At 56.9% G+C, this 27,562-nt stretch overlaps 3 protein-coding genes across 6 annotated transcripts in view; all 3 read left to right on the forward strand.

The window, feature by feature from the left end:
* LOC133747187 (signal transducer and activator of transcription 5B) overlaps positions 1–13,900 on the forward strand; it is a 74,737-nt gene extending 60,837 nt beyond the window's left edge. For all 3 annotated transcript variants that reach the window (XM_062175444.1, XM_062175443.1, XM_062175445.1), the window contains 12 exons: positions 62–217; positions 584–763; positions 1,096–1,183; positions 1,263–1,385; positions 2,604–2,696; positions 5,852–6,058; positions 7,785–7,879; positions 7,975–8,105; positions 8,932–9,102; positions 12,844–12,895; positions 13,175–13,279; positions 13,649–13,900. In XM_062175444.1, coding sequence (XP_062031428.1) covers positions 62–217; positions 584–763; positions 1,096–1,183; positions 1,263–1,385; positions 2,604–2,696; positions 5,852–6,058; positions 7,785–7,879; positions 7,975–8,105; positions 8,932–9,102; positions 12,844–12,895; positions 13,175–13,279; positions 13,649–13,775 — 1,528 coding nt within the window. In that variant the 3' untranslated portion in view covers positions 13,776–13,900. The remainder of the gene's footprint in view (positions 1–61; positions 218–583; positions 764–1,095; positions 1,184–1,262; positions 1,386–2,603; positions 2,697–5,851; positions 6,059–7,784; positions 7,880–7,974; positions 8,106–8,931; positions 9,103–12,843; positions 12,896–13,174; positions 13,280–13,648) is intronic.
* Positions 13,901–20,409: 6,509 nt separating this feature from the next.
* On the forward strand, positions 20,410–25,996 carry GHDC (GH3 domain containing). 2 transcript variants are annotated; one of them, XM_062174930.1, is made up of 9 exons: positions 20,410–20,756; positions 20,903–21,213; positions 21,501–21,622; positions 21,726–22,227; positions 22,528–22,720; positions 22,809–22,880; positions 22,957–23,090; positions 23,402–23,487; positions 25,659–25,996. In XM_062174930.1, exons 2-9 carry the CDS (start codon positions 20,916–20,918, stop codon positions 25,896–25,898), a joined length of 1,647 nt encoding a protein of 548 aa, XP_062030914.1. In that variant the 5' UTR covers positions 20,410–20,756; positions 20,903–20,915; the 3' UTR covers positions 25,899–25,996. The 2 variants fall into 2 exon arrangements, with proteins under 2 accessions (XP_062030914.1, XP_062030915.1); XM_062174931.1 differs by lacking the exon at positions 25,659–25,996 and adding an exon at positions 23,687–24,260.
* HCRT (hypocretin neuropeptide precursor) lies at positions 25,911–27,175 on the forward strand. Its single transcript, XM_062174932.1, has 2 exons — positions 25,911–26,030; positions 26,743–27,175. The coding sequence occupies exons 1-2, from the start codon at positions 26,010–26,012 to the stop codon at positions 27,112–27,114; spliced, it is 393 nt and encodes a 130-aa protein (XP_062030916.1). The 5' UTR covers positions 25,911–26,009; the 3' UTR covers positions 27,115–27,175.
* Positions 27,176–27,562: the final 387 nt, after the last annotated feature.

Genomic DNA, 27,562 nt, shown 5'->3' on the forward strand with positions numbered 1-27,562 from the left:
CAGCCTCTGGCCTGGGAAGTGGGGGAAGCCAATGTGCTCCTGTGGCCTGGGCTCCTCGCAGGTGTGAGAAGTTGGCTGAGATCATCTGGCAGAACCGGCAGCAAATCCGCAGAGCCGAGCACCTCTGCCAGCAGCTGCCCATCCCCGGCCCCGTGGAGGAGATGCTGGCCGAGGTCAACGCCACCATCACGGACATCATCTCCGCCCTGGTGACCAGGTGGCCTCCGCCTCTCGGCCACGCCCAGCGGGGGGGAGGGGGGGCGCTCCCGGGGTGGGGTTGGCGCGTGGGAGCAATGGTGCCATCCAGCCCAGGTCTCTACCTCAGACCCGTCTCACGCTGCCTCACACCTGCTTCCCACCCCATCTCCTGTAGCTCTGGCTGCTCTGGCCCAGTGTCTGTTGCCAGACCCCACAAGAGATGCTCTTGGACCCTGTGTCCCCCTGCCATCTCCCCAGCTCCCTCCCTGTGGTCTGGTGGGAAAGAGGCCTGGGCTATGTGAGCTTCCTTCATCTGCTGAGCCCCAGGGGAGGCGCGTCCCCTCCCCGAGGCCATGTCTCACGCCTGTCCCTGTGTCACCTGCAGCACATTCATCATCGAGAAGCAGCCCCCGCAGGTCCTGAAGACCCAGACCAAGTTCGCAGCCACTGTGCGCCTGCTGGTGGGCGGGAAGCTGAACGTGCACATGAACCCCCCCCAGGTGAAGGCCACCATCATCAGTGAGCAGCAGGCCAAGTCCCTGCTCAAGAACGAGAACACCCGCAAGTAATTGTGCCCCCGCTCTTCGCCCCTTGCTGCTTGCTCTGTGCTTGTGATGGGAAGAAAGCACTGCTGCCTCCTGGACCAGATCCCTGTTGTCCCTTCTGGCCTCTCGTTCATTAGCGAAGGAACACAGGACGTTCTGTGAAGATGCTGCGCTGTTTGTGTCGTTTAGCAGGGATGCACTCAAGACAGCTACTGTGTGTGTTGCACAGCTAATGTTTCCTCTGAATCACATCATCCGTGGCAACCTTCTGTCCTCCTGCCCCATCTCTTGCCTCTGCCCCCTGTGTGCTGAGTCGTGGTGTGGATGTGGAGCTGGCTCTCTCTGCTTGCAGCGAGTGCAGCGGCGAGATCCTGAACAACTGCTGTGTCATGGAATATCACCAAGCCACCGGCACCCTCAGCGCCCACTTCAGGAACATGGTGAGGACAGGAGAAGGGGAAGGACAGATTTTCTCCGGTTGTTTGGGGGCCTTTATCATCTTGGGTTCTTCTTTTGCAGTCCCTGAAACGAATCAAGAGGTCCGACCGCCGTGGAGCAGAGTCAGTGACAGAAGAAAAATTTACCATCCTGTTTGAATCACAGTTCAGTGTTGGGGGGAACGAGCTGGTGTTTCAGGTCAAGGTGAGGCCTTGCTCGGCTGCTTGTGTCGGGGTTCGTTCGTTTGTTTTTCCCACAGAATTGTTTTGAGCCCTTGGTTATCTTCCGACACTGCCGGCACACAGGAGACAGGAGCCCTCGTGCTCAGAGCTGTATCCCTTAGACTCTCGTAGGACATGAACACACATAACAAATGGACACAGCTAGGATAGGTTAAGTGAGTCACCGGCACCATCAGCCAGACAGAGTCTGAGAAATAGTCCTAGAATGAGTGCTAAGCATCTGTCACTTACTTCCCAGAGGTGTTTGCACACTCTTGCACTTTTCTCTCTCTCATTCTCTGTGTACCTTTTTTTATAAGAATTTTTTAAGAATTTTTTTTTTTTTATTTGAAAGAGTCACACAGAGAGAGAAGGAAAGGCAGAGGGAGAGATGTCTTCCATCTGCTGGTTCACTCCCCAATCACCCGCACCAGCTGGAGCTGCGCCAATCCAAAGCCAGGAGCTTCCTCTGGGTCCCCAACATGGGTGCAGGGGCCCAAGCCCTTGGGCCATCTTCTCCTGCTTTCCCAGGTCATAGCAGAGAGCTGGATCAGAAGTGGAGCAGCCGGGTTTTGAACCAGCGCCCATATGTGACGCCAACGCTGCAGGCAGCAGCTTTTACCTGCTATGCCACAGCACTGGCCCTCCCATGTACCTTTGACACACTCATTCCACCTTTCAGAAATATCCATGCAACATCACCATTAAAAAAATAGATGTCTTTTATTTATTTGAAAGAGTTAGAAACAAAGAGAGATATATATTCTGTCCACTGGTTCATTCCCCAAATGGGTGCAATGGCCGGGTCTGGGCCAGGCTGAAGCCAGGAGCCAGGAACTTCATTCAGGTCTCCAATATGGGTAGCAGGGGCCAAAATACTTGGGCCATCTTCCGCTGCTTTCCCAGGCACATCAGCAGGGAGTTGGATCAGAAACAGAGTGGCCAGGACTCAAACCAGTGCCCATATGGGATGCTGGTGTTGCAGGTGGCCAGGCTTAGCCCACTACACCACAGTACCAGTCCCACAACAGCACTTTTAAATAAAATGTCTAAGACTGCTGGCATGAGAAGTCAGATTATCCCTGGAGCCACTCGGATTTGGTGTGTGGGGGTGAAACCTCCTGAGACTTGGACAAGGGGAGCTGTGACGGGGGAGGAACTGGAGGTCCCAGGTACTCAGCCTTCTCCTGTGTCATTTCAGACCCTGTCACTCCCCGTGGTAGTGATCGTTCATGGCAGCCAGGACAACAACGCGACGGCCACCGTTCTCTGGGACAATGCTTTTGCCGAGCCTGTGAGTGGGTTCCTGGGGTCTGAGGTTCTCAAGGTCTTGATGCTAGTGTCCTGAGTCTGATTTTCCCCCTCCACCAAATAAGCGCAGCAGAAGGCAGAATAGAAAGACTGTGGGAAGCATACAGGCCTGACTTCAAGCTACCCTTTCCTCACCCTGTGACCGTGAGGGAGTCACCTCACCTCCCTAGAATCACATTTCCAGCCAGTGACCACAGCACAGGGACAGTGACGTGCCGTGGTGGCGTTGGGGAGATGTGTTAGCTGACACAGGAGATTCTTGCTGCTGAGGCCATCCTTGGCAGATTGCGTTCAGGGTCCTTTGGTTTGGCCATGAATGGATCATAAATGGAAGGCCTCCTCGTTCCTTCTGGAAGTTCAGTCTCTCTGCAGTTCCCTCCTGTCATCTCCCTTCCAATAAATGAGGATGACGTCAAATGTCCTTTCAGATTTCAGATTCCGTGATTTGTTCCTAGTCCCTCGTGAAAATGAGAAGCTTTGTCTAAAGGAAAAAGGGAAGTTTCTAGATGTGGGCACCTGAGTGCCGCTAGCGTGCTGTTTGACGTGCATCTTCGCAGCATTGCAGGGGCAGAGGTCTACGTGCTGTGGATCTCCAGCAGGGATGAGTGCAGAAACGCGTGCACAAATGTGTGCCCTTCTCTCCTGCCTTCCCAACATTCCACTGTAGAGAAGAGTATTTTACTGCAAAGCCAAGTTTTTTATGAGATTCTACCAAACCCTGAGTTTAGACTCCTTTTTAAAAATCTCTGCCTACATCTTGTCCCTATAAACTTCCCGTATAAAACTGTCACCTTTCCTCATTTCCTTCTCTGCCTGCCAGCAGATCTCAGCCCCTACATCTCCTGCAACCTGTAATTAAGTATGTTGCCTAGGTAAATAAGCACTTTGCACATTTTCAGTTGTGTTAATGACTTGTGTAACAAATTACGCTATTTTAAAATAAAGAAATTCTTGGAGGTTTTTTTTTGTTTTGTTTTGTTTTTTTTGACAGGCAGAGTGGACAGTGAGAGAGAGAGAGAGAGAAAGGTTTTCCTTTGCCGTTGGTTCACCCTCCAGTGGCCGCCGTGGCCAGCATGCTCTGGCTGGCGCACCACGCTGATCCAAAGCCAGGAGCCAGGTGCTTATCCTGGTCTCCTAATGGGGTGCAGGGCCCAAGCACTTGGGCCATCCTCCACTGCACTCCCGGGCCAGCAGAGAGCTGGACTGGAAGAGGGGCAACTGGGACAGAATCCGGCACCCCGACTGGGACTAGAACCCAGTATGCTGGTGCCGTAGGCAGAGGATTAGCCTATTGAGCCGTGGCCCCGGCCATCTTGGAGTTTCTTGTTCCATCGTGTGTGCATGTGTGTCGGTTGACACGTGTGCCTGGCAGCATTGTTTGTGGCACCTAAAGATCAGAAGCTGCTCTGCCTTTGAGCAGGAACTGGTGAAATAGATTTTATTGGCCCCATATTGCAAAGTATTTAGCAGCCATACAAGAAGAAGTTCTTTCTTTTTTCTTTTTAATTGACACCTAGTGGCGGTACATAGTGACAGGGTAGATGTCTTCGTACAGGTATCCATGGTGCAGCGCTCAAGTCAGGGACAGCAGCATGTGCATCCCCTCAAACACTCACCATCCTTTTGTGATCAGAACACTAAAAATCCTGTCTCCTAGCTATTTTGAAACACACAGCATAGAATCATTAGCCATATCCATCCCAGCTTGCAGCAGAACCCCCCACCTTACATTTCCTGTGGATCTGGACCCACTGCCTGCCTTCTCTCCACCCCACCCTGTGAAAGTGAGGGATTTCGTTACCTACTGACCCCAGCTCTCCCACATACATATAGCATTAGGTGAAATAAATGAGATTCAGAACATGTGGATTTATGCAGGGGAGAAAAGGAAGAAAGAAACTATAATTGCTGGTATTTAATACCTGGAGTCTTCAGAAAGTTCATGGAAAATGTGTATCAAGAAAAAACTATGCATGGATCTCAAACTTTTTTGCATCAAAACAAACATCTTTTCATTCCATTTTCCACAGATTTTGTGACATACACTCAGATTTTTGGCATAATTCACAAGAAACTAGACTTAGGTGGCTTTGAGGAGAGGACCTGGCTCACTGGAGGCAGAGATGGGGGTGTGACTTCATTGTATACATTTTTTTTAAAGATTTATTTTACTTGAAAGTCAGAGTTACACAGAGAGAAAAGGAGAGGCAGAGAGAGAGAGAGGACTTCCATCTGCTGGTTCACTCCCCAGATGACCGCAGTGGCCGGAGCTGTGCTGATCCAAAGCCAGGAGCCATGAGCTTCCTTGGGGTCTTTTACATGAGTGCAGAGGCCCAAGGACTTGGGCCACCTTCCAGTGCTTTCCCAGGCCATAGCAGAGAGCTGGATCGGAAGTGGAGCAGCCGGGACTCGAACCGGCACCCATATGGGATGCCAGCACTGCAGGCTGCAGCTTTACCCACTAAACCACAGTGCCGGGCCCTCGCTGTATACATTTAATGTACATTTTGAATTTTGTATCTTGTGAAGGAATTACCTACTCAAAAACTATATAACAATTAAAATGAATTATTGTGGCTGAATGGGATTTTAAAAACCATTTATTAAACAGCCATATGCCAACCTATATGTTCTCTGATAAAGCGCTTTATCTGGTGTTTCCCACTCTTCCATGCCACGCTGTTTCACTCTGAACAGGAGGTCTTGGCAGGTAATTTCAAGGGCAAGTGTTAGAGCTGAGCGTCCACCTTCATGAAGTGTGTGCACACACACTCTCTCTGCACCTAGAGAACCAGTCTTTCAGACTTCCAGATTCCCAGTGAGCTTGCAGTGTAAGCCCCAAACCTTGGTTAGGTTTTGCTGTCATGGTCTCAGGCCCTCAGCTGGGCTGTAGGTTCAGGAGCTCATTACAAAGCAGCTCGGACAGCAGGGAGGCCACTTGGTGGTTGTGCGTGAAGAAGGTAAAATGGAACCTTCTGAATTTCATAGCTGTTCACCCCAAGAAAGTCTGACTGCTCTCCGGCCTGGCAGCCCAAATGTTTGTAACTACTTCCAGCCATTGCTGTTTCTCTTTGGTGGCTTGAAGGGAACAAATCATGCAGCTGTTCTCTCATACGGCTCTGGCTTCGCTCCTCCCAGGGCAGAGTGCCATTTGCCGTGCCTGACAAAGTGCTGTGGCCGCAGCTGTGTGAAGCGCTCAACATGAAATTCAAGGCCGAGGTGCAGAGCAACCGGGGCCTGACCAAGGAGAACCTGGTGTTCCTGGCGCAGAAGCTGTTCAACAGCAGCAGCGGCCACCTGGAGGACTACAGCAGCATGGCCGTGTCCTGGTCCCAGTTCAACAGGGTGAGGGCCTGCCTGGGACCACCCCGCCCTGTCCTGCCTCCCCCAGCTCGCGGTCAGGCGGCCCCACCCTGCCTCCTACCTGGAGGACTACAGCAGCATGGCCGTGTCCTGGTCCCAGTTCAACAGGGTGAGGGCCTGCCTGGGACCACCCCGCCCTGTCCTGCCTCCCCCAGCTCGCGGTCAGGCGGCCCCACCCTGCCTCCTACCTGGAGGACTACAGCAGCATGGCCGTGTCCTGGTCCCAGTTCAACAGGGTGAGGGCCTGCCTGGGACCACCCCGCCCTGTCCTGCCTCCCCCAGCTCGCGGTCAGGCGGCCCCACCCTGCCTCCTACCTGGAGGACTACAGCAGCATGGCCGTGTCCTGGTCCCAGTTCAACAGGGTGAGGGCCTGCCTGGGACCACCCCGCCCTGTCCTGCCTCCCCCAGCTCGAGGTCAGGCGGCCCCACCCTGCCTCCTACCTGGAGGACTACAGCAGCATGGCCGTGTCCTGGTCCCAGTTCAACAGGGTGAGGGCCTGCCTGGGACCACCCCGCCCTGTCCTGCCTCCCCCAGCTCGCGGTCAGGCGGCCCCACCCTGCCTCCTACCTGGAGGACTACAGCAGCGTGTCCGTGTCCTGGTCCCAGTTCAACAGGGCTCGAGCTCGGGCCGTCAGCTGCCCTTAGGTCAGCCCCTCCAAACCAGACGTCTGCGGGAGCCTCCCTGCCCTGGACCCTTGCTCCTGATATTTCTGATAAAGTGTACCCCAACTAATAGGAGCTCCTGAGTAGATGAACACCGTAAGGTTGACACCAGTCTCTGTAGAAAACCGCATGTTTGCATATGTGAGTAAGCTGAGCTTGTGAAGGAAACACCAAAGCAAATACCCCACGTAGCTCTTGATGAACAAAGCCAAGGCGGTCACAGTCCCTGGCTCCGTCCCCCTCACTCGCTGGCATTCCCTGATGTGTCCTGCAAGGTTGCTGACGAAGGAACTGGTTAATTCCCCGGCACCAGTTAATTCCAGTGTCAACTGTCAGATCTCTCGTTAGTTTTAAATTTAATTTTTGTCTCTTTTCTTGCACCTCCCACCCACAAATGGTTTTCAGTGTTGGCCCTTAATTCAGAGAGCTCCCAGTCCCTCTGTCCTGGCAGTGATCTGTACTAACGAGCTGGCCAGCAGGCTCACGGACAGTCAGAGGAGCTGGATCAGGAAAGCAGGTGGTCCCAGTGGTCTCTCTTTGCCATGGCAGTAACACCTCTGCCTTTTAATGGCGTCAGATAGCAGCATCTCGCTGATAACGGTGGGGAACCTCTGTGTGATGAGGCCTCTGGAGCCTTGCTACAGCATGGTCTAAATTTATGCATCAGCTGGGCATGTTGTTCAGATGCAGGCTGTGAGTCAGCAGATCTGAGCTGGGGCTTGAAACTGCAATTCTCAGACATTCCCAGGTGACAGGAAGCCGCTCGTGGGCCAGGACTGGTTGGTATAGATCCAGGTGGAACTGATGGTAGCAGGGTCCACTCGGTGCTGGCAGTGGAACCTTGGTATTTTTTTCTTCCCTCCTTTCATGTCTTCCATTTTCTGGCCATTTGGTAAAACTCAGGCAGTCAGACCATTTGGGGGCTCCTGATGTCCCAACACGTATTCTCCATTTGGTTTTCCTAGTTAAAGTATATGCACTCGTGGGCCATATTCCAAGTGTTTCTCTTGCTTCCTTGTGTTCATTATTGTATTTCCACCCAGGAGAACTTGCCAGGACGAAATTACACCTTCTGGCAGTGGTTTGACGGGGTGATGGAGGTGTTGAAAAAGCATCTCAAGCCTCATTGGAACGATGGGTGAGAATCATCATTGCCTAAGTCAGCACCACGGGAGAGCCTTCTTCTTGGCATTCATGTACTCTGCTTCTGCTCCTTTGGTCTTTGTGATCCAGGGCGATTCTGGGTTTTGTGAACAAGCAACAGGCCCACGACTTACTCATCAACAAGCCAGATGGGACCTTCCTCCTGAGGTTCAGTGACTCGGAAATCGGTGGCATCACCATTGCTTGGAAGTTTGATTCTCGTGAGTGCCTCTCCCTTTTTCAAGAGCTTTATGCCCAAAGTCAACTGTAACTGCTCTACTGCAAAATGGACGCTTCGTTGAGCTTTTAGTATTTCGGGGAGCCAGGCCACGGTGCAGCAGCCTGTGAAGAGTGTCGTGGGAACACAGTTGCTGATTTGGGCAAGCAGGAAAGTATGTCCAGGACGTGGCTGCCTGCACTACAGGGCATCTATGCAGAACCTCAGCTTCTTCCCTTTTGAAATATGGGCCTTATTGGTACGCAACCTGGAGCTTATTGTAGCGAAGAAGTGCTTCGATGATCTGGCGTCTTTAGAGTAGTGACAATATGTAATTTGAATTATTCCTGTATCCTTGTTGGCATAAGGGTATCAGCGTTGATCATTTCCACCCAAGAATGTTAGTGGCTTCCTGACCCTCACCTCACGGTGAGAGGAGAGTGGCTTGCTGGCTTGTCTTTTGTGACCACGAGGCTGGAATCACTCCTGACCTTCCCCTGGCTGTGAGCTTGTCACCCAGCTCCCTGATATGCCTGTGTACAGAGAAGCCGGGATTGGGGGTCCTAAGAATGGTTCTTCCAGAGATAGTGTCTGGCAGGATAGTGTCTGGACTTAAAATAGCCCGAGACCACTGGCTCTCGGAGGAAGTGATGTGTCTGTTACCTGCTTATTTGCTGGGGACTTAAAAATGACAACCTGTGGTTATTTTAAAATGGAGATTTCTGATGGAACCATTTCAATGGAAAGCTTGAACTGGTAATGTGTTTGGGTTTTTAAGATTTCCTGTTCAGAATCCACACGTAGAGTGTGACTGTTCTGTTTTGGTCTAGAGGAAAGAATGTTTTGGAATCTGATGCCATTTACTACCAGAGACTTCTCCATCCGGTCCCTGGCCGACCGCCTGGGGGACTTGAATTACCTTATATATGTGTTTCCTGATCGGCCAAAAGACGAAGTGTACTCAAAGTATTACACGCCCGTTCCCTGCGAGCCTGCCACCGGTAATGATGTTTGCATTCTGATCTGACTTTGTTGTGAGTGTGTGTGTGTGTGTTTGTGTGTCTTTCTCTTACATGGAAGCCCGCACACTAGTCTACTAGCCTTCAGTCACTGCTGAGTGAGCCTTATCCAGGACAGCTGTCAACCCTGGGCTGTGTTCTTCAGTCACCCAGAAAACAAGTCTGTCACCAATCCTAAATACCAAATCAAAGGGAACTTGTTACCTTTTTTTTTAAGATTTATTTATTTGAAAGGTAGAGTTACAGAGAGGAAGAGGCAGAGAGAAAGAAAGGTCTTCCATCTGCTGGTTCACTCCCAAAATGTCTGCAACAGCCGAGGAGCCAGGAGCTTCTTCCAGGTCTCCCACACCATGTAAGGGGTCAAGCACTTAGGCCATCTTCCACTGCTTTCCCAGGCCATAGCAGAGAGCTGGATCGGAGGTGGAGCAGCTGAGACTCGAACTGGTGCCCATATGGGATGCCGGCACTGCAGGCAGCGGCTTTACCCACTAGGCCACAGAGCCGGCCCCAAAAAGTTACTTTCAATACAAATATAATCAAATGAAATTAGGAAGGTAAAATTTAGTTTTGCAAGACAGAGCTGGTTTTACTGTCTGCTGAGCCTAGAAGTGTTATGTATGTATTGTCAAATCTTCAGAGAACACATAAAAGCATAAAAAAGGAGACACGGCACATGGTCTTTCATCTGGAGCTCCGCTCTGAACACTTCAGTGACTGCGCCTCCACTCTGTGAGGCGCGTTCTCCGGCGTCCGCCACCAGCACATAGCGAGCACTTCCTGTGTACAGGCTGCACTCCGGTAGTGGGAAGTCAACAAATGCGGACTTAGTAGTGGGTGCTCTGAACAAAAATAAAGCAAAGCAAAGGATAGAGAAGTTCCGGGGAAAGTTTCTTAAAGGAGGTGAAATTTGAACAGCCTGGATAATGTGAGGAAGCCGGCCATACAGACTAGAGAAGACACGTCTGGCTGAGGGCAAATACAAAACTCGTGGCTATGGGGGGGGGGGGGGGTGAAAACCCACATGAGCGCCCTAGAGGAAGAAAGTGACAGGGGCCAGAGCAGCGCATTTTGGGCCTTGGAGTTCAAGGTAGGTTTGGGTTTGAGTTACCATGCAGAATCTTTGTGACTTGGTCTCATCTCTTTGTGTTAAAATATATCCTCGGCAGGCTGGCATTGTGGTGTAGCAAGCAGTTAAAGCCGCTGCCTACAACGCTGGCATCCCATATGGGCACCAGTTCATGTCCCTGCTGCTCCACTTCTGATCCAGCTCCCTGCTACTAATGGCCTGGGAAAATCAGCAGAAGATAGCTCAAGTGCTTGGGACGCTGCTTCCCACATGGGAGACTTGGAAGAAGCTCCTGGCTTCAGCTTGGCCTAGTCCTGGCTGTTGCGGCCATCTGGGAGTGAACCAGCGGATGGAAGATCCCACTCTGTCTGTCTCTCCCTCTTTCTCTGTGTCTGTGTGTGAATCCATCCTAGGCAGAGGTAAGGGTCAGTGAACGCAATCTTCCAACATCATTTTGGTGACTGTAGAATCTCATTGTTTAGTGACTCTGGGATGTATTATTATTCCTTGTTGGTTATTTAAGATATTTACAAATTTAAGTTACTCAGATTTTCTTGTTGTGATAACTGGCATATTCATCTTGTTCAGCTATGTCCTTAGGATTCCTGAAGCAGGATTTATGTGAAGGGGTCTGTGCTTTTTTTAAGGTTTATTTATTTGAAAAGCAAAGTTAGAGAGATCTTCCATCCACTGGTTTACTCCCCCAAATGGCCACAACTGCCCTGGTTGGGCCAGGCCAAAGCCAGGAGCCAGGAACTTTCTCCCTGTCTCTCACCTGGGTGGCAGGGGCCCAAGCGCTCAGGCCCCAGGTCTACTTTTTAGGTATCTGAGAGTCTTCGCAGAATTGCCCTCTGGAAAGCAGAATCCACTTCCACTCCCCAGGTGTCTGTCGGGCAGCCGCGTGCCCCAGCGTTGTCTCATGTCTGCCAGTCATGCCTGAAAACGGCATCTTCCTGGTCTTGCTTTCATTTCTTTGACTCTAGAGAACATCTTCTCCCATGAAGATTAATAATCAATAGAATAATAAAGCAATAGAGCAGCTAACATTTGTTGAATGCTTACTGTGTGCCGGGTATTTTTCTGAGTACTTTTGTATCATATCTCATTTGATCCTCAGCACAGCTCTGTTCGGTAGGTACTGTTATTATCCCCATTTTACAGATAAGGAAACTGAGGCACAGAGAGCTAAAATAATTGTTCAAAGGTCACACAGCTAGGAAGTGGCCAAGCCAGGCTTTGAGCTCAGTCTAGCTTCAGGGCTTCCTTTTCCAACCCCACACGAGAGGCTGTTTGTGTTTTTTGTGAAGTACATGTTCACGTTCCTTGCTGGTTGTTCTTTTGGAGTTACTTTTTTTCTTTAAAGTGTTTCTCACACAGTAGATGTAGCCCTCCTTTACTCCATATAGCTGCTGTCTCTGCCCACGTGTTACTGTTCTTTCATGTTTTGTTTCGCTGAAGTGTAAAATTTAAAACTCCCTAAGTGCCCAGTCTGTCAGCGTCTTCCTGTATTGATTCTGTCTTTTGCATTGTGCCTTCTCACGCTGAGATGATGGTTGTTGTATTTACAGGTGGAAAAATAATCCCAAATATGTTAAGATTTGTGTGATACTTTAGATCGTCCTCATCACCACCTCTTCATTAGCACAGCTAATCCAGCCTTCAGACTCCTGTCACTTGCAGGCTTTCTCTGGCTCTCGCCGTTTCTGCCAGTCTGTAAGATTCTCCGTAGACTGTAAAGCACAGAACACCTGCAGCGGTGGGAAGAGGCGGCTCCTGACACTGGGCGGACGGCAGGCGACCACAGCCCTCTGTGCGGCTGTCCGCCCTTCGTCCTCGTGCCCTTCCTGCCCCGACAGAGTTCCCCGCATCCCGCACCCCGCTCACCCACATCACACACTCACATTCTTAGTGCCGGCTGGGTGGGATTTCTGGAGTCGGCCTTTCAGGCGGGCGACGGTGGCTGACTGCGGCTAACTGCTCACTCAGCCTCACCCCTGCCTCTCGTGGCCCCGGGGATGCTGCAGCGCTCTTCTGAGCCAGACTGGGATGATCGGGCGGCTACTGCAGGACCCCGGGGCACGGAGGAACCTTCCCTGAAAGCCTCAGCCCAGGGGGTCGCCTTGGGGGCACGCAGCCCAGCCAGCGCCTCTCCAGCGCTCAGGCTTTCTGGTAGGACCCCTGATGAGTACCTACACCTGCCACTGGGGCACCCAGGGATGGGGGAGAGCTTGCCGGGACGGCCCATGCTATCGCGGGGCAGTTCCCGTGCTGAAAAGGTTCTTCCTGACGCGACTGGAAGGAAGTCTGTCCTCTTTGTCCTCCCCGGGACATACACAGCAAGACCTCTCCCTCTGCTCTGCACTAAGACATTGTTCTCTGAGTGAGTGCTTGACTGGTATTTGTATTGGAGTCTGTGTTTCCCATGGACTGAAGAACTTACTAGAACACCCAAACCAGCCTGGAGATAGCTGGGCTCCCAGTTTAGCGTAGAGCGTCTCCCTCCACCAGGTCCTCCTCACAGATGGAAACATCCGTTGCTGGTGTCGGGCCTGAGATGGTAGGACAGGTGTCTGGTGGTGACAATCGGGTGGCTGTGTCCTGGCCTACACAGAACTCGGTCTTGAGGGAGCTTGCGTGTTTATCCTTCTCCCCGGCAGCTAAGGCGGTGGACGGGTACGTGAAGCCGCAGATCAAGCAAGTGGTCCCTGAGTAAGTGTCCAGCGTCCGCTCGGGGTCTCCTGCTTCCTCTCCCTCTGCCCGGGTGCCCCCACCCCTCCCCTTCCCCCACAGACCTGGCTCAGCCCCTGGGGTAAGGCTGGACTCGGGTCATGCTGTGGCCAGCGCCCGGGCCCTCCTGCAGCCGGAGCCCCAGGGCAGTGGGCGCTCGGCCCTGCTGCACCCTGGAAAAGGCGTCCATTTGCCCCCCGAACCCCTTCCCCTGGGTCAGCCCAGGGGCTGCCCGGCAGCTGAGCTCTGCTTCTCCCGCAGGTTTGCCAACGCGTCTGGAGAGGGGGGGGCCAGCGCCACCTACATGGACCAGGCCCCCTCCCCGGCTGTGTGTCCCCAGACGCACTACAACATGTACCCACAGAAGTAGGTTGGGTTCTCGTGGGGGCCATGGGGAGGGGTTGGGGACAGGGCCTCAGGCTGGAGCCCAGGGGGCAGGTAGGCAGAGGAGCCCCGAGCTCCTCTAGGCTGGGGTGCCCAGCTCAGGCCTGGGTGGGAGCAATGCAAACAGAAAGCAGGAGTAGGTGTGGGGTGCGGGGCACGTGGAAGAGTGAGGACCGGACTGGGTCTCCAGGCGCCAGGCAGCGGGGCGGGTGTCGTTGTCTGGGTCTGTGTGCAAAGGCCCCCTCCGTAGTGCTCAGGTCCTAGGCCAGCGGCCACTGGCCTGGGGGGGCCTGGAGCCCCAGTGGTCTCCAACGGCCCTTCCCTCCCCCATCCTTTTCTTCCCCTTCCCAGCCCTGACTCCGTCCTTGACACCGATGGGGATTTCGACCTGGAAGACACGATGGATGTGGCGCGCCGCGTGGAGGAGCTCCTGGGCCGCCCCATGGACAGTCAGTGGATCCCCCACGCGCAGTCGTGACCCGCCCGCCCTCGCCGCCACAGCCGTCGTCCTCACCGGAGGAGGCCCTCTTGTGGATGTTTTAATTCCATGAATCGCTTCTCTTTGGAAACAATACTCATAATGTGAAGTGTCCGTCCTCGTTGTGACTTGGTGTCTCCGTGCACGTGGCACCAGTGCCGGGCGCGTGAGTGAGTGCATGTGTGCGCGCGCGCGTTGCCGTCCGGGGCCTCGGAGCCCGTGCTTGTTCTCGCCAGTCCAGTCCGTGACCCTGGAACCTGGCCGCGTCTTACGGTGGCTGAGCTCTGTCCAGGGAGACGGCGGGAGAGGGTCCTCGGTCCTTGCTGCTGGCTGCCCGCGCTCGCTCGCTGCCTCCCCAGCCCCAGTGTTGGGGGGTGGGGGGGGCGCAAGGGTCCTGCTTCCCCTCCTGCCTCCCCTCCTCTCTGTCGCTGTGTCTGTCTCCGGAAAGCCACTCAGTTCCTGTGTGTGTCCACATGCGCAGACGTGGATAAAACAGAGGAAGGAGAGGGTCGCGTAGCGGAGCCGATGCCGCCATGTCCTGCCTCCCGGCGCCGGCTGCCTCCCGGTGCCGCGTCCTTACCCAGGGCAGCCGCCCTTCCGGTCAGCCCGCCCCTCCGAAGCTTTCTCAAGGCTTAGTGGTGATGGCTTTGGTAAATGCTGAGTAGCGTTTCTGTTTCTAAACTGGGTCTTCGCAGCTCTCCCCTCCCCACCCTAACTGGACAGCAAGGTCCTCCCTCGCCACAGGATTGAGCCTCTTACCCAGGTCAGCGCCCTTCACTGTCCACACACCGTGTCTCAAGGAGCAGGTGGCGGGACGGGCCTGACCCTGGGGCCAGCCTGGAGAGCGGGTGCTGCCCCACTGCGGGGCTCCGGGTGTCGGGCCTTGGAAAGCTGGGAAAGTGCAGTCAGCGGATTTGCTGGGAAGTTTGGCAAACTATGAAAACCAAACCAAAAAAAAAAAAAAAAAGCCTTCGCATCCTTTTGCTCTACGGCTTCTTCCGTGGCGTCGCACCGGAGGGAGGACTGGCCCATGGCAGGCAGCTGGGGAGGCAGGAGAGGTGCAACTTACAGGAAGGCCCGCGAGGTCCCCGGAGCTCCTCCGCGAGATGAGCCTGACCCCTCGAGAGAGGATGGCCCTAAAATCCTTATTTTTATACATGTGAGAAATAAACAGATATTTTTTTTTTTTACAAAAGTACTTCTGAATTTATCAGTGTTTTGCTGTTAAAGGAAAATATTCCTCCGTAGGGAACTATTTATTGGAAGACGACTTTTTTAAAGCTGCTGTCTGCCTTGGCTTGGGTTCGCACTCGGAGTTATTTTTCTACGCCAGGCAGTAGAGTGTCGGCCTCTGAGGAGCGGGCTGACCCCTCCCCCGGTGCCGGCTGTGCCCAGGCTGGGCGAGCCGGGGAAAGGTGACAGGGAGGGGCCCAGGGAGGAGCCCCACGCTGCCCCTGGAGGGGCGGCCTCTGTGCCCTGAGCCTCACACACTGGGACGCTGCTGTGCAGTGGGCGCCGGCGCGGCGTCTGCGAGCGTGGGGCTCACACAGGTGCTGAGCCGGCCTCATGGTGCCGAGTCTGTGCCTGGAGAGAGTTCTGACCGAAAGGCGCGCTTGCTGTCTGCCTTCTGTTTCTCTCGTCCCCTGCACCTGCAGCCACAGGAGAGGCGGCCGGGCCCACACGCGGGCTTTCGCAGGGGGTGGGGGAGACGACGCATACCGAACTTAAAATGAAAGTATACTTTTTATAATTTTTCTTTTTAAAACTTTGTGAGATGATTTCAGATTCCTATTTTAGCGTGGAGGCAGATTATATAGCCACCAAAAAAGTATTGTGTACAATTTGGGGCAGTCACAAAGCCGTGTATTTTACCTTACAATAAAGGCTTCCTCTGAAGGGACAGCGTGGAGTCTCATTTGTGTTTTTTCCCCATCACTTGGCAAAGGAGGGTGGCTTCAGGCCACCAGGGCGACCCTGGGAAGCCGGTGCAGGCCGGAGAGACCCCGCCAGGGCAACCGCAGGGGGCGCTCGAAACCCAGTCAGTCTGGCGGGCTGATTTTTAAACTGACTTCTGTATGAATAGCCAGGTGGCCCTTAGCAGACAGGAGGTTCCCCAGCCCTGCATGAGAAGGGACCTGGGTGCAGCCGCAGGTTCGAGGGCAGTGAGGGCACGTCTCGCCTCCCTGCGCGTGTCACGTTCATCTCCCAGCCTCCTCACGCTCTCCCATTAGCTCCTCTTCAGTGGTGCCGCCTGGAATGCGTGCACCCTGCGCTGGAACCCTGGGGCTGTCTGGGCTCCACTTCCTTCCAGCTTCCTGCTGAGAGCACCCCGGGAAGCAGCAGCTGATGGCTCAAGGCTTGGGTTCCTGCCACCAAGTGAGAGACTGGGATTGAGTTCTGGGCTCACAACTTCAGCCTGGCCCAGCCGTGGCCGCTGCAGGCGTTTGGGGAATAAACCAGTAAATGGAAGATCCTCTCTGTGACTCCTTACTTTTCAAATAAATGAAAAAAAATTTTTTTAAGAAAGAAGAAAAAAGGAGGGGCCAGCGCTGTGGCATATCAGGTAAAGCTGTCACCTGTAGTGCCAGCATCCCATATGGGCGCCGGTTTGGCTGCTCCACTTCCAATCCAGCTCTCTGCTGTGGCCTGGGAAAGCAGTGGAAGATGGCCCAAGTGCTTGGGCCCCTGCACCCGCGTGGGAGATCCAGAAGCAGCTCCTGGCTCCTGGCTTCGGATAGGCACAGCTCTGGCCGTTGCTGCCATTTGGGGAGTGAACCAGCGAATGGCAGACCTCTCTCTCTGCCTCTCTGTAAGTCTGCCTTTCAAATAAATAAATAAATCCTTTTAAAAAGGAGAGAATTAAAAGAGGAAGAGGAGAAAGGAGCAGGTGTTAATGGCACCGTGGGTTAAGCAGCACCCGGGACACACACACACAGCGGCAGAGTGCCTGGTTACAGTCTCAGCTATCCTTCCGATCGAGTTACCTAACGCACACCCTGGGAGGCCGTAGATGATGGCTCAAGTGGTCAAGTCCATGCCATTCACATGGGAGACCCAGATGGAGTTCTGGTTCCTGCCTTCAGCCTCACACAGCCCGCCAGATGGAGTTCTGGTTCCTGCCTTCAGCCTCACCCAGCCCCAGTCATTGCTGCCACGTGGGGAATGAGCCAACAGATGCAAACTAGTGCTCACTCGCCTGCTCTCTAACTCTGCCTTTCCAGCAAGTAAATCTTAAAAAAAAAAAAAAAAAAGAGTAGGTAGTGTGGTACAGTGGGTTAAGCTGCCACTTGGGGAGCCCGTGTGCCCGCATTTGAGCCCCAGCTCTGCTTCCCACCCAGCTTCCTGCTGTTGCCCACTCGGGGGCAGCGGGTGATAGTTCAAGTCCTTGGGTCCCTGCCACCCAGCTGGAAGACCCAGCTGGAGTTCTGGGCTCTTGGCTTCAGCCTGGCCCAGCCCTGCCTGTCCTGAGAATAGGCACAAGGGGGATTTCTTGTTCACTCTCACTCTCACTCTGACTTTCAAATAAGTAAAAATAAACAAATGAACTTTAAAAACTTAACAAAAAAAGAAGATCCAATTAAAGACTTTCTACAGCAGATACAAGTTAGATTCAAAGACACAAATAGATTGAAGATAAAAGGATGGAAAAATATGTGTCACCCAAGCAGCAACCACAAGACAGATGGAGTGGTTGTCCAGTATCAGACAAAATACATTTTAAAACAAATAGCTACTAGATACAGACACACATTATAATGACGAAGCTATCAATTCAGGGAGAACAATTAGACACATTAGCAGCAGAACCCCACAATACGTGAAAAAAAAAAACCTGACATTTGGAGGAAGAAATATAAAATGCTGTAATATTTAGAGACTTCAATACCCCACTTACAGAGGGGCTGGTGCTATGGCAAAGCAGGTTTAGCCGCCACTTATGACCCTGGCATCCCATGTGGGAGCTCCTGTTTGAATCCCAGCTGCTCCACTTCCAATCCAGCTCTCTGCTGTTGTGCCTGGGAAAGCAGCAGCAGATGACCCAAGTGCTTGGGCCCCTGCACCCGCGTGGGAGACCTGGAGGGAGCTCCTGGCTCCTGGCTTCAGCCTGGTTCAGCCCTAGCTGTTGCAGCCATTTGTGGAGTGAACCAGCAGATAGAAGATTCTCTCCCTCTCTCTCTGTGTGTATCTCTCTCCCCCTCTCCCTCTCTATAACTTTCAAATAAATAAATATTTAAAAAGAATGCTTAGGGGGCCACCCTGTGGCATAGTGGGTAAAGCTGCCACCTGCGGTGCCAGAATCCCTTATGGGTACTGGTTCTAGTCCCGGCTGCTTCTCTTTCGATCCAGCTCTCTGCTATGTAAGCAGTAGAAGATGGCCCAAGTCCTTGAGCCCCTGCACCCATGTGGGAGACCCAGAAGAAACTCCTGGCTCCTGGCTTTGGATCAGCCCAGCTCCAGCCATTGTGGCCAGTTGGGGAGTGGGGAGTGAACCAGCAGATGGAAGACCTCTCTCTCTGTCTCTGCCTTTGCCACTCTGTAACTCTGCCTTTCAAATAAATAATTTAAAAAAAGATTGCAACTTAATAAAAACAAATAGCCCAGTTAAAAATAAGTAAAGGATATGAATAAACATTTCTCCAAAGGTATGCAAATGCCAGTCAACGCATGAAAAGCTGCAGTCATGGGGGACTACAAATTAAACCCGGGAGGAGACAGCACGCCCTCTAGGCTGGCTGTGACCCAGAGGTCAGATAATAAAGCGCTTGTCAAGGACATGGGGAACTCAGAGCCTCTGCTGCCGGTGGGGATGGAAAGTGGTACAGCCACTTGCGGACACCAGTTTGGCCGTCCTTCAAGGGTTAAACAGGGTGACTTCATGACCTGGCCATTCCACTCTGAGATAGCTACACAAGGAAAATGAAAGCTCGCACCCACAAAAGCTTACATGCACATTTCCATAACAGCATTGTACAGGGTGCTTCCAAAGCTTAGGAAAAATGCACTTAAAAATCACTCTAAGAGCGGCATACGGGACTGCCCGCCGTCGGGACGCACTTGAGAACCTGAGTTTCAGACAGGAGCGCCTGGCTCCGAGGCTCAGCTCTGGCTCTGCCTTCCTGCTGATGCAGACCCTGGGAGACTCCGGTGGTTGGGTCCCAGCCACCCACATGAGAGACCCAAGGGAGTTTCTGGCTCCAGGTTTCAGTGGGCATGGGGGGAGGGAACCAGCGGATGGGAGCTGTCTCTCTCTGTCTCTTTCTCCTTTCAAGTTTAAAAAGCAGCAGCAGCTGGGAAGAGAAGAGGTGGGGAGGTTGTGAGGGGGGATGGGAGGCCTCACGTTTCGGGTGCCCAAGTCAAGAACGCAAGGAGAGGGCAGCCCAGGAGGGTCGGGGGCAGCGACTCTCACCCTACAGCGCAGCTCTGCAGTTCCTGGCCTGGGGGTGGGGGGGTGGGCGCCTGGCTCTGGGGGCTGCCCTGCTCCCAGCTGCAGAACCACCTGTTCCCACAAAGAGAGCCGCTAGACTAACACAGGTGTCTCCTTGTGAGTGGAAATGAGTGCAAGAAAATTCACACAGGAGAGAGAGGCACTGTAGGCAAAGCAGCAGCGTTTCACGGGGTAGGGCATCCATCAGAACAGACCGATGGGCTCCTGGCCACACAGAATCTGAGAGAGCACGCCCACTCACCAGGCTGCAGGAAGCGAGGTCGCCCGGTTTAAGGGAGAGAATACAGGCCAGGTGGTGTGTGCAGTCTGTATTCAGACTGGGGCTTAAAGGGACCGAACTCCAGTTCTGCGTTTCTCCCTCCCAGCTCTTCTCCTGGACAAAGAGTGAATTAGGTAAAAATCCTCCCAAGGTTTCAGGACTCTGCGATCAGACTGGGGCCCACCTGGGACAGGGCAGAGGAGCTTCCCCTCGGGGGCCTGGGAGAAGGCTGGAAAGGCTGTACTGTCAGTGCTGTCAGGCTGGGGAGAGCCTCTGCTGCTGCACAGACAGGATGTTTGTTTGTTTGTTTTTAATTAATTACTTGCTATTTACCTGAAAGGCAAAGAGACAGGGATCTTGACCCTCCCCTCCCCACTGGATCTCTCCCCAAATGCCTGCAATAGCCAGGGCTGGGTCAGGTTAAAGCCAGGAGCCTAGAACCCGACCCAGGACTGCTGGCTCTAAGGTGCCCACTAGCAGGAAGCTGAATCAGAAGCAGGGCAGGGACTCAAACTCAGGCACTCAGACAAGGGACACAGTTGTCCCAGCTGGCCTCCACCACCGAGCCTCTACTGCCGGGCCAAACGTCGGCCCCGCCCTCTGGTTTAATGCTATTCAATAAGGGGTTTCTTTCCGCTACCTCTTTTGTGACGAGGGTTGAGGGTTCGTAGGTTCGCAGAGTTTGGTTTTTTCCAGTTCTCAAGCTCGCACCTGCTCCGGGAGGGAGGACAGCCCACACCTGGCTCCAGCCATGTCAGGGTGCTCTTCCACACTGAGCCTCTTCTCCACCTGCCTGGGTTCGAGGATCTGGCTCCAACTCCGCCATCTGGCTGGCTGGGCCAGCACCGAACTCCTGGGTGACCTGCCCCTTTAAGAGCACCCCCCACAGCTCCTCCCTCAGGCGGGGGAGGCCGGATTTCCCCATCAGGGCCCAGCCCGGCTCCATCTTTCTGGCCGGATGTGTCCTGAGCCCTGAGTTCGGAGGCTCTGAGGGGCCCTGAGGACTAAGTGTAGGCAGAAGGCGGGCACAAACCCACTGCCCGGGGCTCAGGAGGGACACAGAGCCAGGATAGACAGGGAGGGTCCCGAGGGAACGCGGTCAGTCGGTGCAATGTCACCCGCCCAGTGGCCACTTTGTGCCAGGCCTGTGTGAGGCAGTTTCTGTGCCTCCTGGGAGAGGAATTAGGGCTCCAGTTTTACAGATAAGGACACGGAACTCAGTGCGGCTGGCTCGTTTGCCCGGCTAGCGAGCGGCAGAGGCAGGATCTGAACTCGGGTCAGTGGGACTCCAAAGCCTCAGTGGTCTCTCCCCTGCCTCGCTTCTCCGGGGCCTCCCTGTGCACAGCAGAGCAAGGTGGCGGCGGGGGCGGGGAGGGGTGTCTAGGCAGCCCCCCTCCCGCTCAGGCTGCCTCCTCCCCCCAGGAACTGCTCGGAGATGCTGCCGGGGCCACTGCTCTTCCTCCTGCTGCCCCTGTCTCTGCTGCTGCTGCTGCTGCTGCTGCTGCGGCCGCCACCGGCCACGCTGGGGCAGCCGGGCTCCTGGGATGCCAGGCTGTCCTGGCTTGCTGACCTCCAGCACCATGTGGCCCGGGGCGTCCTGGGCTGGGCAGCTGCCTGGCAGCAGTGGAAGCTGGACCAGAGCACACTGCACGTGGGCCAGAGCCAGCAGCAGGCCCTGGCGTGGTGTCTGCAGGGAGACCAGGGTCCCCGCGGTCCCCTCAAGGGGAGCACAGGTGTGTTTCCAGGGTCTGGGGAGGGCTCCCCAAGAGAAAGTGTGCAGGACAGTCAGCTCCCAGACCTGGGAGCCCCTTTCTCCCAGCCCCACTGCCCTGACCCGGACTCCCCGCCAGGCCCGGACCTGGCTCACGGCTTCAATTAGAACCTTCCCCACCTGGCCGGAGTCCCCTCCCCACTGCCAGGGCTGCTCCTGGTTTCACCCGCAGGGGTCTCCCCAGTCTCACCTGCCGCTCTTGGGAAACTGAGGCTTCCTGAGCAGTTTCTGGTGTCTTTGGGGCTGCAGATGTGAGCACCTTCCGGAATCTTCTCCCTCTGACCAAGGCCAGCCAGGCCCAGGAAGAAGAATGTGGGGGGCCGCTCCTGTCTCCTCCCCAAGGCCCGTGCTGTGGCGGGACCTCGTTGCAGGTAAACCCAGCCAACCAGAGCCCCAGCCCAGAGACCCCCTCAAAAGGGAGGACACAGGGGGTGGCTCTGAGGCCGGCCCCACAGTCTCTCTTCTCTCCCCCAGGCCACGCTGCTGGGTCTGGGGGCTCTGAACAAGGCCTTCCCAGGAGTGCTGGCTCCGGGAAGCACAGCCCGTGTGACCCCCACATCGCCGTGGCCCAGTCCCCTCCCCTGGCCTGGGCGCGTTTTGGGCCTGCTCAGCACCCCCAGAGTGACTGACCCCAGGGCCCTGCTGCTGGCGGCCCTGAGGTCCCCAGGGCTGATGGCGCTGGAGGCCGGGACGGCAACCGAACTCCTGGACGTCTTCTTGGGCCTGGAGGCCAACGGCGAAGAGCTGGCTGCGGCCACAGCTGCCGGGAAGCCGGGTGTCCCGCTGCCTGGCCGGGCAGGCGAGCTGCGCACCGCGCTGGAGCAGGGCCCCCGGGGACTGGCCCTCCGGCTGTGGCCACGGCTGCGGGTGGTGGTGACTCTGGACGCAGGAGGCCAGGCGGAGGCCGCGGCTGCCCTCAGGGCGCTGTGGTGTCAGGGGCTCACCTTCTTCTCTCCGGCCTACGCGGCCTCTGGAGGTCAGCAGGATGCTCAGGCAGGGGGGCGGGGATGAGGGTGGGGCAGGGGTGGAGGGTGAGGACCACTGCCCTCCCGTGCTGACTCCTCCCAACACCTGGTCTCCTTTTACAAATGGAGAAACTGAGGCTCACAACAGAGCCGTTGCACCCCCGCACTCACACCCCCTTCCCAGCCGGGCGGAGGGGCAGTGGGCTGAGCCCGGGGCCGATGGCGTGGAAGGGCAGCTGGAGGTTCGGGCTCCCAGAGGCGCAGGGCCTAGGGCTGGTGTGGTCTGGAGTTGGCTGCTTTGCTCCCCGCAGGGGTGCTGGGCCTGAACCTCTGGCCAGAGCAGCCCCCCGGGCTCTACCTCCTGCCCCCGGGAGTCCCCTTCATTGAGCTGCTCCCAGTCAAGGAAGGAGCGGAGGACGAGGCCGCCGGCACCATCCTGCTGGCTGAGGCCCAGGAGGACAAAGAGTACGAGCTGGTGCTGACTGACCACGCCAGCCTCACCAGGTGGCCACCTGCCCAGCCCCTGCTACCCATGGGACCCTGGGGGGGGGGGGCCGCGGGCATGAGCTCACCCCCCACCTGCCCCCACCAGGTGCCGCCTGGGTGACGTGGTGCGGGTGGTCGGGGCCTACAATCAGTGTCCTGTCGTCAGGTTCACCTGCAGGTAGGTGCCGCCCCTGGGGAGCCGAGGGGCCATGCTGGGGCCCTGGTTCCACTGCCTCCCCCTTCCTCCTGCCCAGGCTGGGCCAGGCCCTGAGCGTGCGAGGAGAGAATCTCAGGGAGGACGTGTTCCAGGAGGCCCTGGGCCGGGCCGTGGGGCAATGGCAGGGGGCCAAGCTCGTGGACCACGGCTGTGCGGAGAGCAGCATTCTGGGTATGCGTCTCCACGGGCTCCCGCTCTGTCCTTGGGTTAGCGACCCCCCAGCCCACATCCACCCTCCGCGGGAGGAGACCCTGCCTCCAAGGCTGCCTGTGACACAGGTCCCTCCCGAGGTCTAACTTCCGTGCCTCCTGCTGCAGTGCCTGCCTGTGCTGTCCTGAGCGCTGCCCAGGCTCCGCTCCATTCACCCCACCCCCCACCACGGAGCTCAGCGTGGGGAGGGGCAGGTGGGCTGAGGACCCTGGCCTAGGAAGTCGCCTCACTCACAGCAAGTGTGTATGGGGGGGGGGGGTTGTTGTCCGCAGACTCCTCCGAGGGCTCTGCACCCCACTATGAGGTGTTCGTGGAGCTCAGGGGACTGAGGAACCTGTCGGAGGGAAATCGGGCCAAGGTAAAAAGCCAGAACCGGGTCGGACCGCTGGGGGGGGGGCGGCTTCGTTCTGCGCATGCGCACGGTACCTAGCAGAGCCCGCCCTGGGGCTCGGGGAAGGGTGGTCGAGTCCCACACACAGGCACACGCCGAATCCTGCGCGCGCCCGGGTCACACTCACCGCCCCCCCGCCGCCTCACACAGGCCCTTCTGTTCCCAGCTGGATCACTGCCTCCAGGAAGTCTCCCCCTACTACAAGTCCCTGCGGTTCCGGGGCAGCGTGGGCCCCGCCCAAGTCCACCTGGTGGGAGCCGGGGCCTTCAGAGCCCTGCGGGCAGCCCTCCGAGCCTGCCCCTCCCTCCGCGCCCCCCCTGAGATGCCCCGGGTCCTTAGACACAAGCACCTGGCCCAGTTTCTGCACAGGAGGGTGGTGTCCTGAGCCAGGGCCCGCCCACCGCCGGGCTCCCCTTGGGTCTCTCCCCAAGGGGGTCCTTGACCGGTGCTGGGGTCTGCTCTACCCCCAGAGCACGTGGAGGCCACTGTGGAGGAGCTCCCTGTGTCTCCCAGTCAGACAAGTGTTCGGCCACGCTCATGAGTGCTGGGGGGGGGGGGTGTCAAAGGCCCCAGGAGTGACCCTCAGCGGGTAAGGAACAGGGACCTCCGCGTCACTGTCCCTGAGGGCCCCCACGTGGTCTCTCAGGGGTCCTCAGCCGCCCATGGCCATGACCCACTCATGAACGCACATTAACGCAGCCCCCCCCCCCACCATTGTGCTTCCAAATAAACCTCTTGCGCCCAGATTCTTGACTCAGGGTCTGCTTTGGGGCGACTGTGTCGGGGTCCCTCCCTGCACCCACCGCAGCCTGGCCCGGCCATTCCCCTTTCAGCCTTGGGCTCCCCACGATGTGCGGCAGCCTGGGTCACCCAGGAGACAGTCGCCTCCTCCTGCCGGCCCAGCCCAAGCGTGCTTCCCCCCTGCCTCCACACTGCTCCCTTCCCTGTAGGGGATGTCCTCATGTTCCAAGCAGGGAGAAACCCCAGAGGCCTTCCGGGCCGAGTGTCCACGCCAGCAGGGACGCTGAACCTCCACAGGGTCCACAGCTCCCATTCTGTCTCCGCTCCCTGTCCCCACGTCCAGGGTCCTGCTCCATACCCGTTCGGCCCAGTGCCGGCTCACGGCCCCTTCCTGATAAAATCCGCCCATGGCAGCTCCCCGTTGCCCACAGGTTTAGGGCAATCAGCGTGGCCTCTAAGACCCTTGGGCCCTGGCCCTCACTCCTCCCCACGCCCGGAGACCACGTCCCCCCCCCCCCCCACCGTCTTTGTGTGGAATGCCTTCTCCCCCCAGCTCTCCTGAGGAGGCCCCGCGCACTGCAGGCCGAAGCGCTCTGCTCAGCTTTGCTGACGTCTTGGGTCAGCTTTTCCACACTGAGCTGTCCGTGTGCAGGATCCCCACCTGCACTTGGGAGCGCTTTGGAAACTGGGCCATCTCTCGTTCCCGTGGCCACGCAGGGCCTGGCACTGAGCAGGAGTGCAACAAATAGTCCCCAGTGGCCCGCGCTGGTGTAGCAGTTAACTCGCCGCTTGGGGCACCCACATCTCAGATCAGAGGGCCTGGGTTGGAGTCCCTGCTCCACTCCCAAGTCCAGCTTTTGGCCGCTGTGCACCGTGGGAGGCAGCGGGTGATGGCTCTAGTGGCTGGGTCCCTGCCACCCATGTGGGAGACCTAGATGGAGTTCCAGGCTCCTGGCTTTGGCCTGGCCCTGTCCTGGCTGTTGCAGGCATTTGGGGAATGAGCCAGTGAGTGGAAGATCTCTCTGTGTTTGCCTTTCAAATGAATAATCAAATAAAAATAAAAGCCAGCAGTGCTCTGAGAAGCTTTGGCCTGGAAGGGCCCCTCCCTGTGGAAGGTGGAGGCTTCTGTGAGCTTCTGGTAGAAACCAAGTCTGGCTTCCTTTTCTCCCCCAGCCCCCGGTGGGGTTTCACGGCTTGCCAGGGAGCAGAGGGAAGGAGAGAGCTGGGGCAGGGGAAGGCGAGGCAGGGAACCTTTCCCCGGAGAAGGAAGGCTCTGGAGCCCCGCCCCCCACGCCAGCCCAGTGGGTCTCACGGCAGCTTCTCCTAATTAGCAGCTGCCCCCACCACCACATCGGTGGGGACCTGCGCCCCAGCCAAGGCCGCTTTTGTGTTCTCAGATTCCTGGGTGCAACACGGCCTCATTAGTGCCGGGAGACTGCCCCATCTCCAGGGAGCAGGCGGACGGACAAGGAGAGGACCAGGGCCACGGTGACCCATCCCCAGCCTTCCAACGCCTGGGCGGCCATTCCTCACGCCCAGCCTGGAGACCGCAGGCTAATCTTAGACCTGCCTTTGTCTGGCAGCCCTGCGTGTGTGCGAGTACCAGTCACTCCCCCCCCCACCACAGAGCCTTATAAACCCCCGGGCCCTTGGAAGCGGGTCACAGTCGGCAGCCGCGCGGTTCCCTGCTGTTTGGACCACTACAGACTCCTCCCTTCTTGGCTGCCCCATCCTGAGCTCCAGACACCATGAACCTTCCCTCCACCAAGGTAAAGACCCACCCAGGGACCCAGGGACCCAGGGGGACCGGTCACATAGGGAGGCAAGGAGAGTGCTCGCTCAGAGGGCTGGAGAAGGCCAAAGGGGGTCTCTTTTTCCTGGGGGCTCTGAGACAGGAGGCTCAGCAGTCGCCCAGCTGCTGACCTGCCTGGTTCACACGGGGTCATGCCCTGTTCTCCTGGGTCCACACTTACTGAGCACCTACTGTGTGCCAGGTGCTGTTTCCACCTGTCATCTCATTTCATCCTGTCAGCAGGCCACCCAGTAGGGGTTACTCAGTACCCAGTTTATAGGTGAGCCAGCTGGGGGCGGGAATGGTCCGAAGCCATGGAGTTTGGTGTTCTGTGTTTGCCAGCTGTGAGAAGGGTGGATGGTGGGGACCAAACGGGGCCTCTGCTTTTCCCGACACAGACGCTGGTTTCAGGTGCACAGGTGTGAGCTCTCACAGGGGTACCCAGAAAGCGGCATTCCTTCTGCGGGGGGCAGGGGGCATCTCCAAGGGCTTCCCAGAGGAGGTGCTCTGCTGAGTCTTGAAGAATGAGCAGGCGAAGGAACCAGAGACGAGCCTTTCCCCCAGCAGAGTCCTTCAGACAGGCGGGTCCAGGCAGGAAAACTGCGCGACAAAGCGCAGGACAGGAGGGGCGCGGGGGCTGGCTTCGGGCACCCGGGCAGGACCCCCAGCGCCCCGTCCCGCCTCCGCAGGTCTCCTGGGCCGCCGTGACGTTCCTGCTCCTGCTGCTGCTGCCGCCCGCGCTGCTGTCACCCGGGGCGGCCGCTCAGCCCCTGCCCGACTGCTGTCGCCAGAAGACCTGTTCCTGCCGCCTCTACGAGCTGCTGCACGGCGCGGGCAACCACGCCGCCGGTATCCTCACGCTGGGCAAGCGGCGGCCGGGGCCCCCGGGGCTCCAGGGCCGGCTGCAGCGCCTCCTGCAGGCCAGCGGCAACCACGCGGCCGGCATTCTGACCATGGGCCGCCGCGCAGGCGCGGAGCCGGCGCCGCATCCTTGCCCGGGAGGCCGCTGCCTGGCCCCGGCCGCCACGGCCGTCGCGCCCGGTGGACGGCCTGTGCTCTGAGCCCGGCGAAGGCCCCGCGTTCTCCGCCTCTGCCCTCTCTCTGTTCCCCCGGAAAAACTGCAATAAAGACGAGTCTCCCTTGGTGTGTTGCTGGTCTCCGTTCCTACGAGGTCACGTCCAGCCCTCCAGGGGGCAGAAGAAGCCCGGCTCTGGGGGCTCCAGCCCAGCTTGCGCGCTGTCGAGTCCGAAATACTCTTGGTTGGGGAGTTCACAGGGCAAGGCCCCTTGCAAAGTCCCGGGGTGCGTACTCAGTGGGGAGGACGCGGGACGGACGCTGCCTCCCAGGTGCTACAAGTCCTCTGACCCGCAAGAGGGGACAGAGGGCGAGGCAGGCGGCACGGAGGGGCGGAGTCCGGCCTGCCAGGCGTGCGAGTGGCACCTGCTGAAGACCGGGACAGGAGCTTCCGCAAGGCACTGTCCAGAGGGGCTGCAGCGTGCGGGGCTAAGC

This window comes from Lepus europaeus, chromosome 18 (assembly GCF_033115175.1).
Source record: "Lepus europaeus isolate LE1 chromosome 18, mLepTim1.pri, whole genome shotgun sequence".
NCBI lineage: Eukaryota > Metazoa > Chordata > Mammalia > Lagomorpha > Leporidae > Lepus > Lepus europaeus.

What these genes read in the sequence shown, in the direction of transcription:
- HCRT (XM_062174932.1), top strand. Translation starts at nt 26,010, where the DNA reads ATGAACCTTCCCTCCACCAAG. An exon ending in TGAACCTTCCCTCCACCAAG is followed by an intron (nt 26,031 to 26,742) that starts GTAAAGACCCAC and finishes CCGCCTCCGCAG; the next exon opens with GTCTCCTGGGCCGCCGTGAC.
- GHDC (XM_062174930.1), top strand. Translation starts at nt 20,916, where the DNA reads ATGCTGCCGGGGCCACTGCTCTTCCTCCTGCTGCCCCTGTCTCTGCTG. An exon ending in GGCCTACGCGGCCTCTGGAG is followed by an intron (nt 22,228 to 22,527) that starts GTCAGCAGGATG and finishes TGCTCCCCGCAG; the next exon opens with GGGTGCTGGGCCTGAACCTC. An exon ending in GTCGTCAGGTTCACCTGCAG is followed by an intron (nt 22,881 to 22,956) that starts GTAGGTGCCGCC and finishes CCTCCTGCCCAG; the next exon opens with GCTGGGCCAGGCCCTGAGCG.